This window comes from Cydia splendana, chromosome 10 (assembly GCF_910591565.1).
Source record: "Cydia splendana chromosome 10, ilCydSple1.2, whole genome shotgun sequence".
Lineage (NCBI taxonomy): Eukaryota > Metazoa > Arthropoda > Insecta > Lepidoptera > Tortricidae > Cydia > Cydia splendana.
In genome coordinates this window covers 15,302,372-15,314,772 of record NC_085969.1, presented here as the reverse complement: position 1 = coordinate 15,314,772, position 12,401 = coordinate 15,302,372, and the positions used below count along the sequence as shown (strand labels likewise).

Sequence of the window (12,401 nt, the reverse complement as noted above, 5' to 3'; positions counted from 1 at the left end):
TAAATAAGGAGACACCCAACTTACATGTAAATAAGCAAATTTAAATATTAAACTCAAAATTAATAATCAATATTACTTGTATTCTCATTACTGCTTCATAACACTAAGTTTAGTGTATAAATTAGGCATAACTTGTCGTTAGTTATTTATTTACCTTGATTCAAAGTATATACAACTGCTAAAACAATCACTGGTTGTTATTGGGCAGGGATCCTAATTGGCATTTTTATGATAAATAAAATAATAAACAGATGTAATTGTAAATAAAACTGTTATTAAAGGCAGTAATCCAATTAATTCACCTTATCATCAACAACTAATAAATATAATTACAAAGAGTTATAATTCACAGAGAGATGATTAAATTAATTAATCCATCTAATTAATCAAGTAAGTACATAATTATTATAATACATAACATTAATTATCAACATAGTATTTAGTTAACTTTCAATATTCCTTTAGCGACGATTAACTCAGTGCTGATGCGTAAAGCAGAATGACCCAAATGAATTTGGTAGAGCCCTTTGATGCCCATCGCTACCCAGGCACTTGCACCTGGTTGATCATGCCATTCCAGAAATTACGTCACAATAGTGGTTTCTCATGTACCTCGTCCATTTATCGAATTATGCAGAATAAAATGATTATAACATTTTTTAATCAGTAATATAAATACATAATATAATTACTTAAAAGTAATGTACAAATCTTATTAGTAGGTTAACTACTATCTTAAAGTTACCACTGCCGATGTTTCTCTTATCAACCGTTGTTTCGTGTCCACACCAATTGTGTAAATTTCACGTGATGTTCTGTTAAGTGTTTAAATAGTGCAATACATTATCAACATTGGACTTTAAAGAAAAACAGGTCAGTTTCATACGTAACACAATTTGTACATAACTAATATTTTATAAATAATATTCTAATACACGCAAAGGCACTCATTTATGCTTTGGGCACAGATCATACTCGGCTTACTTCTATCGAAAATCAGCTCTTATAAGTACCTAATTCAGGGGAAATAGCATCTTCCCACTAAATTATATTCGTACCTGGGAATGAGACTGAGAGCCTTTGATGATCGAGCCGCGGCGCACCGAGGGCCGACGATGCATAGACGGCGCCGTGAGCGACGCGCGCCTCGTCACGTCACCCGCCACCATGCTGCTGGCTCTACCACGTCACTCTGCAAATAAATGAATAGAGTTAAAGATGTATATTCGTATATTACTTAGTTACTTCTTCATGGTATCAACAGTCCTTTTTTATGAGATCATAATTTAAATGACACTACGTTAAAGCAATATTTAAGTTAGAAATGCCTACCGAGCGCTCCTTGGTACTAAATAGAAAAAAAAAGTGACGTCAAGAGATCCCAACAGTCCTACGGACAGTATGGAGTAAAATTACATATATTCAGAGGAGAGATATTAGGTAGAAAAAATATTTAACAAACACTCAACTGTAAACTGTTTTTTTTTGTTCTAATATCCATTTTGCAATGTCTGACATTGATATTTATTTTATGATATATATATATATATATATAACCCACTAAACATGACCCTTTTCTTGATGAAAAATTTGTTATTTTTTCATATTCAATTGTGAAAATACTATACTTCCGAGCCCGTCCGAGTAATATTTTTTATGTCATTCTATAAATCAATTATATCTTTACATTTTATGAAAAAATTGGGGGGCACTTTTGGGCACTTTGTAAAATATCGAGTTTCAAAAAATAATTTCGGAAACAGCAAATTATTACGTTTTTTTTTCATTAGCGTTAAAATGTCTTTTCTGTTATTCTAGGTTCATCAAATGCCTCGGGTTTTAAAGTTGTGACTCGAAAATACCTGTTTGACAAGTTAAATGAACAAAATTTTCAGTCAATAACTGAAAAATTCGAGATTTTGGAAAATTATCTCCTTATGCGCTCAGGTGACGGAGATGAAGAAAAATGAAACATGAAGCGTAAATTTTCACATTTTAAATCAGAATTTAAAAAGAAATGGATTCAATCACGTCGCATTGTGGAAAATTTTCTGATATCTAATGAATCTTGGTTGGAAGGAAGCTCCGCCGCTCCGCCCATACGCTCTGGAAACGGCAAAGCTTTATATAAATTTGTATGAGTGGCATCCGATGACACCGACAATGCACAAAATACTGATCCATGGCAGAATTACATATTATTGAAAACTTAATAGTTCCCTTTGAACAACTTTCGGAGGAAGCTGCAGTAGCCCGAAACAAACACTTTCGGTCATATCGTTTAAACTATGCCTGAAAGTTTTCTAGAGACATTTACCATAGGTTGCTTCTGACCTCCGATCCGCTTATCAACAGTACGAGAAAGATAACGAAACCTCGAGTTAAATTATTTCTGCCAGAAACTATGCAGCTATTGATTTCTGCTGAGCCACATAACGCGAGAGCGGAGAATGGTCAATGCTACCCAAGCGATGAGGAGGAAATTACATAAGATATGATGATGATTAAATGTGGTGTGTGATTTATATATTTATGTTAATCTTTTTGAGTAAATGTATCAGTCGTAATAATGTTAGATAACAACCTTTGTATATTTCTATTAGTTTCTGTCATACATATGTTACTCTTATACCTAAATATAATATATATGTATAAATATATGTTTATTTTATTATTTATATATTCAATGGACGAAAATACATATTTATTTTCTATAATATATATCATTTAAATATAAAATAATCAAGCGAGAAGGAGCAAAATCAATATTTTTTGGAAAAAAGGGCCATAAATTTAAATATCTATAATAATTGTAATTATCTAAAAATATGTTTTCTTAGTTCGAAATCGTATATAAAGCGCAATAATGCAATAAAATATTTTTGGCGGCTTAAATCGGGATTTCCGACCTATGTGCAACGGTCACAAGTAAATTATTATTATTTTATTTGACATGTAAATTGGTCTTGTGAATGAAATACCTACACTTTTTGTATGGTGTTTACATACAGTATTGCAATACCTATACACCAGACAATACAGACATACACAAGAATCTCTATAGATAATATTAATTTATTCTGAATATTACTTCCTCACATACCTATTTTAAGTTGTCACAATTTACCTAACTAAATATTATAAATTCACCAAAAGATGACATGTTGCAAAACGGAGACGGCGGAACGAATTAGGTCCTAGACACATTGTGGAGAGTGGTGGCTGGAATGTGCATTGTAATATTATTAAATGGGTTGGATACCGAGGTGTAAAACATTGTGTGTGACACGAAAGATATTAAAATTGTAAACTCGACTTATAAAAACACGTTGGCCTCCGCAAATCGTGTTTCTATTAATTCTCATTAGGTATCAATTTTGCCCACCTGCCTATTTGCACAATGTAATTATTCCACAATTGCGCTCGTCTCTGGTGAGACGTCTAACATCTGCGATGGATATATAATCCCTGGTGTTCACTTAATTATACGGCAAATGATGATGATGGAATTTCCTTTTGCAGAGTTGCTCCTTTTGACTTACAGATTGATTTACGAAGGGGAGCCAATCGAATTTTTGACTTAAGGGGGGGGGGGTGCCCCGCGAAATTTGTAAAAAATAAAGTTTTGCTATGTGGTCAAGTTTGGTATCATTTTCGTGCTGCTAAATTCGTTTCTGATATTTAATTTATACGGTTTCATATAAATAATTTGAAAAAAATGAAATATAAAATTTTTCCATTTTATTTTTTTCCAAATAAAAGCCGATATTTTTCTTATTTTAATATGCACACAAAAAAGAAAAAAACATGAAAAAGCCCTACTATTTCTCGTTAAAAAAAGTATACATATGTCATATTTATTTTACATTAATGTGACCAAAAAAAGATAAATGTAGACCTACTTTCGACTACTCATTGAACAAGATACAACGATGTGAGCTACAGCTTAGCAATTTATGATGATGAGATCCCTTTTTATTATACATAGTGAGTCCTTAGAACCCTTACATCATTTTAGGAAGGAGATCCACTTTGATTTTTGATAGAGTCGGGATGAAAGGTGGGGTGATTTGTCCTATACAATCATAAATTTACGCAAGCACCTGTTTAGGTTTCTGCAATAAGTTTGATGACATTTTCGAGTAAATCAAAAGACAGAAATCATTTAGGTAATTAAATATTCAAAATACAAATTAATAATGTAAATATTAACTAATATTTAAATTATTTTCCACCGTATAGCTACGTCTCTTAAATCGGATTACGTTGTGCACCAAGCATAAGCAATGTTAAAGAGTATTTACAAATAAAATCTTACAAATAAAAGCAGTAAAATCTTTTAAATACGAAATAATGTAACTGTTAGTCCATTTCTCTTTTTTTTCTTTTAATATACTCGACAATGACACCAAAATGAATGCAGACACCTAAACAGATGCTTTCATAAATTTATGATTGTATGGGACAAATCATCCCCACCCTTTCAAGCACACCGCACCAAAAATCAAGGTGGCTCCCGTTCCTAAAATGATCTAAGGGTTCTAAGGACTCACTGTGCTAAAGGGTATCTCATCATCATCAAACGCCGTAATTCTCATAGCTGTAACTTATATCTTTGTATACTATTCAGTGAGCTGGTGGTCGAAAGTAGGTCTACATTTCGTTTTTTTTCTCTATATTTTTAGACATAAATATGCCATGTGTATACTTTTTAAAACGAGGAATAGTAGGGCTTTTTCATGAAATTTTTATTTTTTGTGTATATAGAAAAATAAGAAAAATTTTGGCAATTATTCGAAAAAAAAAATAGAAAACTTTTATTTTTCATTTCTTTTCAAATTATTTATATGAAACCGTATAAATTAAATATCAGAAATGAATTTAGCATCCTTGATTTACCCGAAAATGATACCAAACTTGCGCACATAGCCAAACAACATTTTTTACAAATTTCTGAGGGCACCCCCCCTTAACTCAAAATTTTGCATCAAAAATCCGGTTGGCTCCCCTTCCTAAATCAATCTGTGAGTCAAAAGGAGCAACTCTGCAAATGGAAATTCCATCATCATCATTTGCCGTATTCACACTTTTTTGTCGTGAGCTCCACGGACTAATAGGAATGCGACGTTGTTTTGTTCCCTTCGGCCGCCTACGTAACCGGGGCTTCCTAACCTGGTTTTGATCGAAGCTTTTTTTTACTTCTCCGTAACTGGCTTCGATCAAGTAATTTTCAAGTTTCTTTCGGTCGCCTACGTAACCGGAGTTTGACAATGTTTATAGTTTTTAAAGCTCTGCAGTTATAGGTACTAAGTAAGCGGTTCTTTGATCTCGCTAAGAAACGTGAGCAGCATTTAATTTCGCACAGAAGCTTACTTTATTTTGTACAGGTTTATTTTCACATGAATTCTTAAGAATATTAAATGGCCTACAAAAGGTCTATGAAATATAATGAATATTTTAACGTTTTCAAGAATGTCGTAAATGTAAGAGAATAAAGAATTATATAAATAGGTATCGCGGTAACTTCCTCAGTTGTTTTATCGAGTGAGCGAGTGAGTCTTGAAAAGAAAACATCTAATATGAATAAAAATACTATGCTACCTAGAATGAATAGGTATGTATTTAGACAGGGTATTTATTATTTGTTGGGATAAGGTTAAGAGCGTCCACTCTTCACTCTAGCAAGAAACAAATGTTACCTGATTCTTATATAGATACGATACAATAACTTTGAAGTTTTAAACGTAAACCTATTTACTATTAAAAAAAGTCTCTCTCGCTCTCAGCGTAGCGTCGCATTCTCAGCTACTGCTTCAGAGCCCAGTAGGTATTGTACGGAAGTATTTTTTAGACATATTTTATGTACTGGGCTATTAATCAGTTTTAATAAATCGTTTGAAATTATCATTATCACAAACACGACATTTGTTTTGCATTGTAATATGGCTAAATTGAAAAATAAAGAGTTTCATTTTCATTTTACCTATTTCTAAATTGAACATTTCAGGAATCGTCGCAGAAAAAATGTATTATCAATTTATCACTCTCTCCGTGCGGGTTGCACTGCGCTGCCTTGAAGGCCGCGGTGTAATCTCGTTAATATCCAAGATCGTGCTATTTGCAATCAGTTACTGAGCAAGGGAGAGCTATCACCTCGGGCCAAGGAAAATAAGCTTAAACCGTAAAATGTGTTCGTGCTGATATGTTTTTGATGTTGTGTTCATTTTCATGCAGCATGTTTTTAATAACAAATGTGTTCGTGCTGATATGTTTTTGATGTTGTGTTCATTTTCATGCAGCATGTTTTTAATAACGCGCAGCAGCTATAGTTCCATAAAAAATGTAGTTTAAATTAAATTAAACAGTTTGATGCAAGTGCGTAAGTTACGTACGAGTCCCAAGAAGTCTTTAATTATTAATCCGGAAGGAGCAGAAAGTATATCGTATCGTATGTATATATATATTTCAAAAGTCTCAGGCATCAAGACTAAAACTCAGATTCTTGCCAAATCTACTTTTACATTGGATTGGTTAAATTTGGTTAAGATAAATGCTAGCCCGCTGCTGGCGGCACCCTAGGTTACGGTTTTTATAATGTTACGGTGTTTATGTATATGTATTTTGTATTGTATTGTATGTGTTTTTATATTTTACTTTTCTATTCATATTGTAATAATTACATAATAACAAAGCTCAGTAACTCAGGACCTCGCGTTACACTGAGTGAGATTTAAGATAACTGAATGACTTTTTAGCCCGACTACTACGGTAAAGAAAAGGTTGATTGTAGGAGTTATTTATGTGTGGCTGAGTATGTTTGTATCCTATGTAACATCATTAAATTTTGATGAAATATGTGACAACTATTTAATTTTACGGGCTGAGTGATGTGCTTAATATTATGCACGTAGCTTTAGTAGCTTTCCTTGACAGAATAGCAATTAGTAATAAACATAAAATTACATTTCGTATGTAGATAGATTCGGACCAATCTAACTGTACACAACATTGATAAAGTGTAACGTGATACCATACCATACCATAAAGGTAAATAAACTTCCATAAAAATATGACGTTTATTGTGGCATTTCCACACTTTGTGACGTCAAAGTTGGTGCAGTTAGCTTACACGGACTTGGTTCCGAGAAGAGCCACAATTGGAACCCATAACCTCCGATTTAGAAGCCGCTCGCTTCACCGCTCGGCTACCAATGCATCATCAATGCATATATATTACGTATGATTATATTTATATACAAATCCTGATTCATTTTTCGGATGTAGCTAAATTTATCCTTAAAGACAAGCTTGGTAAATGATACAGGTCTCTATTGTTTCCCAAATAGTTTTGAGTCATAATGTATTGTTTGTCCGAATTTTCGTTAGTCATAATTGGTTTTTCTCAGAAACGCGTAACTTTTCAGGATTGCGATAAAACAAACCTAACCTAACGTAACCTATCTATTAGAATAACCTTACGAAAATCCTGAAAGTTAACGATTTCAGTTTTATGATTCATAAATTATGACTAACGATAATATGACAAACAATACATTATGACTTAAAACTTTATGGGAAACAAAGGGACCCCAAATGATACACTCGCATAAATAACAACATCTTAAAGCACTGTCAAAGGAAATATTACAGGAACGTGATGCATATTTATACAGAAGCGCGATTTTAACTAAATCCCATATAAAAATTCACGAGTTTATGAATAATGATGAGAGTCGCATATCGACAAGTAATGTGTACCTACTTAAATTAAGCGAGTAGTTCAGTGGATAAGAATAAATAAAACGGAATCCTTAACTTTAATGGTAATTGATTTTTCTACGTTAATCTGAATTACCTACGTTATCTATTGTATTCATCTTAATATAGGTACTAGACTATTGTCGATAATACTATATATTTTGCTAGTTTTAAGAAAAAGAGTCTCCAAAGCCCTTATGAACCCACACTAGACTTACGTGAAACTAAACAAAAAACATGACAAATATAAATAACCTTTCACCTGACGATATGACGTAATTTATTATTGTAGTGGATCCCTGGGCGGCCGGTGCGGTTCGCAAATAGAAAGTGCACAGTCGCGATGTAAATGTCGCGCGGTGACCGCCCGGACGCGGTTATTTCTGGATGACACGCTGCGACCGACCTAAAAATTCTATCATTAACCGTCTATGAATTGATTCATGTTCTTTTAAAACATATAATTATAGTTGCACTATTTCGCAAATAAAAACATGATGGTCAAGTTGCCCAGCCTTTATGTACCTATTTAATATAGTTGTTGTTATTTATAGGTATATCTTTAAATAATTTGTACGTAATATTGGGCCGAAACAAATCTAAAAAGGTTAATGGAAAGTGGTGGTGATATATTTTTAATTCAGTTGTTGTTATGTCTATAAATAAGGTGTGGGTAATATGTAATTCTATTATTGCCTGGGCCGAATAAAATCCAATAAGGTCAATGGATGTTGATGGTGATGTATTTTTAAATCACTCCTGTGGCGTTGATGCCGCCACTGTACTTATCTGTCAATTTCCTTTAAAGAATGAGTGACGGCTTGAACGCCATAATCGCGGCAATAATCATTAATTTTATTCATAGGTACTTAAAGTACTGCGCCCGCGTCAAGGCCGCAGCAGTAATGTCGCACCACGCATCAGTATTTAATGCAGCTGCAGTTGCCATCCGAACATTCCGAACGTCACTTTAAGGTGCAGTGAGTTCAGCAGTTCAGGTCCTTCTCCGAACGCAGTTCGCTGAGAACTGAGCGGACGGCCGTGCGTGCCGTATATCATTTAACAAAAAAAAGTAATCGATAAGTTCGATCAAAAATAACGTTACGTACGCATTTTTAGAAAGCAATTTTTTTAATGGTAGGTACGTTATAGACCTATGATCGTGATTTAATTAAGTTCTATCGGGCGAAAGTTATTTAATCAGGTTTCGTATCGATGAAGTTACTAGACAAAGATCTCAAAATGTTTGTTATTCATGTTTTTGGGAACCGTATTATGATATAAAAACGATTGAAACAACATGATCTTACGATTTTTCAAGAACTCTATTGGCTGAACCGACAGCACCCTTATTAAAGCACTTGCTTAAAAATAACATTTTACGAGTAAGACATACCCACCAATTTTACTACGTAAGTTTTAATCATTTATTGATATTTTAAGTACTAAAGAAGATAATGTACATACACGAAGCCACACAGATGAAACAAAAAGATTTTTGATTAAACGTTCAATCAACTAGATTGAACAGGTACTAATAATTCATTCCATTACTTATTTCTATTTATTTTCTTCCCTATTCTTATTTCAATAACGTGTTCACTTTTAGCATCTTGTATTTAACGATACGATAACATGCTAACTATGTAAACAAAAGTCACTAGTAAATTCATCATTTAGAGACAATTTCAATATGGCAGTTTGTTTACATAGTTAGCAAGTTCCATAGAATAAGACTTTAGTCAACCATATTAAATGGTTAATAAACTTGTATTAAATTAAGACACAATTTAAAATAAGGACAAATAGTGGAAATTATAATCATCTCTTGATGATTATAATAAGATTATAATCGCCCTCTTAGAACAACAAATCCCCATAACCCTTCAAGTGGCGCCACCGAAAACGCGAAAAGTAGTCAAGTGGCGGGGCCCCGGTGGGTGGTCAGCGCAGATTAAGAAAATGTTACAAAATCGTCGATTTAAGCTTTTCTATGTTTGAAAGTATATTAAATCACATATCGTTAGAATCAGCGTTATAAAGGCTATTTGAATATAATAATTAAATTATTCTAATGTATGGCGGTCAGCAAAATATAATCAGTGCGTGTCGATAGCTTGGTATAGATTAGAGCACGCGCTGATTCAGTTGAGATATTGTATGTGTCGCCGCCGATTAGACATATGATGTAAAGATAATAGGATGTATAAAACGCCTAGGTATGGTTGAATAAATCAGTCTAAGATTACCAGTCAACGGAGTCTTTTACTCACTCTACCCAGTTCCCCTAAATAATGTTTATACATTTGGCCAGACGTAATCAAACTCCGGAAGAATGACAGTTTTCGAGCTTCCTTGTTAAAAATGACTACCACCATAAAACTAATTGATTATTGCAGGTAATTGCTATTTAATTATCAAAGGAAGACTTTTATCTTTAAGATTAAATCAATAAAAAAGACCTAAGATACAATTTCTTTTACAAAACAACCTCTTAAAAAACGAGACTGACTTCGGACTAGGCGGTCGCTCCCGAATCAATGGTCGTCACCAACAAATTTTATACCAAGTGTTTTTGTGTTTCTTATGGTATGCTATCCTTCTCTAATTTGGGCGCTAGAAGAGCGTAACTATACTTAAATGCAGTCAATTTCACCTCTAAATACGTCAACACCTCATTAACCACTCTCTGGTCACTGGTCAACCGTCATACACCAGTGGGTTGTCTATTGTTTGTCCGAAAATTGTATAAAATAATACTCATATGCCCGAATTTCATTTGCCCGAATTGTTTGTTTACCATAAAAATTATGTAACATACTCTTTGTTTACCCTATTATTAGATTCCAGAACGTACGAGTGCCATACGTGTTGTTGTCCATATTATTAATTGTAATAATATTATTTAATAGAATATTTAACCTCACCTAACCCACTTTTCCAGTAGTATTTCTTTTCTGTAAGGGTCGCAGTTCAAACCTAACCTAACCCATTTTTCTAGTAGCATTTGGTTTCTATAAGGATCGCAATTCAAACCTAACCTAACCCACTTTTCTGATAGCATTTCTTTTCTGTAGGGGTCGCAGTTCAAACCTAACCTTACCTACTTTTCTAGTAGCATTTATTTTCTGTTTGAGTCGCAGTTCAAACCTAACCTAACCCACTTTTCCAGTAGCATTTCTTTTCTGTAAGGGTCGCAGTTCAAACCTAACCTAACCCACTTTTCTAGTAGCATTACTTTTCTGTAAGGGTCGCAGTTCAAAAAATATATTATGGCTAGTGATAATTATGGCTTACAATGATGATGACAAATGATATTATCGAAATTGATTTTATGGGAAACAAACTTTCTGGCACGTGACTAATATAGTAAACAATAAGTATTGCATATGTAATTATGGGAAACAATACAATGGCTGTTGACTATTATGGCAAATGAAATTTTGGCAAGTGGGTGTATACCGTGGAGGACAGTTTACTGGTTTTCGCCTCGACCATTCACGGGTTGACCGCCACTTAAAGGGATAATTAGACAAAGCCCGCCATTTGTAAATTTTTATATAGGTACAGACAAGAAAAAAAAGAACAATAAAGTTTTAATAAATAATAGCAGGCCCAATATTAATTAAAAAGCTTCACAAGCAATTTCAAACAAAACTTTTACATGTTTCTGTCATCTCCTTTTGGAATAAATATACCTACTTTGGAAAATAGTTAGCGTCATTCTATTTTTTTCATAATTTTAATATACTTTCCCTACTCCTAAAACAATGAGATCTCTAATATCGTCTCATATATTATGTTGAAATGTATAATAAGTCTTAGCAGTTGTAAATAAAATTATAAAGAAATCGAATATTGCTAAATAGAATACAAGTCCCTCAGGTTTCCGTTCAAGGTTAAATGAAAGAGAGCGATGCATTGGATCGCCAATCTCATCCTCTCTAGGACGACCGCATAATGCGCGTTAGGAGTTCGGCACACCCGCACGTACCCACTCCACTGGATATTCAGGGATATAACACTGGGTATTTGTTCCCAGAGACATCAATACAAATGAAATAAACTCGGATATTCATTTACTCGCAACAAATACAAAAGGGTTTGGTGCTTGAAACAGAACCTGATTGACTTGAAGTATTATTTCACATTTTGTTTGAAATGTTATAATGTTAATTATCTCCGGGTTGTATATGTATATACAAATATATAATACAAATAGTTAAACTATGTAGTAAACAGGGCCCCGTTAAGCCAAGAACGCCTTTCCTTTGGTCAATCACATCGAGGATCTCCACAACGTTCTGTCATGTGCTGTCGTCATCCTAATACTCCCTGCGATCTTAAATACGAATAGATAATCGGTAATTGATGACGGCCCGATTCGAACGATAAGAACTTTTTTCAAACAAATCGTCACTTTTGACACTGACATATCTAATCCATATCGTATCAAGTCGCAATATTTAACGTATCTTAAAGTTCGAATCGGGCTGAGGCTGATTCATACATAGAAGAAAATTGATTAAAGTAATTTATTTCTTATATTCAAGGTTTTTTTTTTATTTGAAATTCAAGTAAACTATAATAATTCTGCCTGACATAATGAAAAATCAGTTTGTACTTTAGTTTTCGAATGATTA

General features: G+C 33.5%; 1 protein-coding gene across 2 annotated transcripts in view; it reads right to left on the bottom strand.

Annotated features, from left to right (window-relative positions):
- The window catches only part of LOC134794393 (D-beta-hydroxybutyrate dehydrogenase, mitochondrial), an 84,569-nt gene that overhangs the window by 62,976 nt on the left and 9,192 nt on the right, over nt 1-12,401 (bottom strand). The window contains exons 1-2 of one of the 2 annotated variants that reach the window (XM_063766202.1): nt 8,014-8,209; nt 1,059-1,192 (exon numbers count right to left, since the gene is read on the bottom strand). In XM_063766202.1, coding sequence (XP_063622272.1) covers nt 1,059-1,169 — 111 coding nt within the window. In that variant the 5' untranslated portion in view covers nt 1,170-1,192; nt 8,014-8,209. Of the gene's footprint in view, nt 1-1,058; nt 1,193-8,013; nt 8,210-12,401 lie in introns of those variants that run through there. The other variant, XM_063766201.1, reaches the window with a different exon arrangement.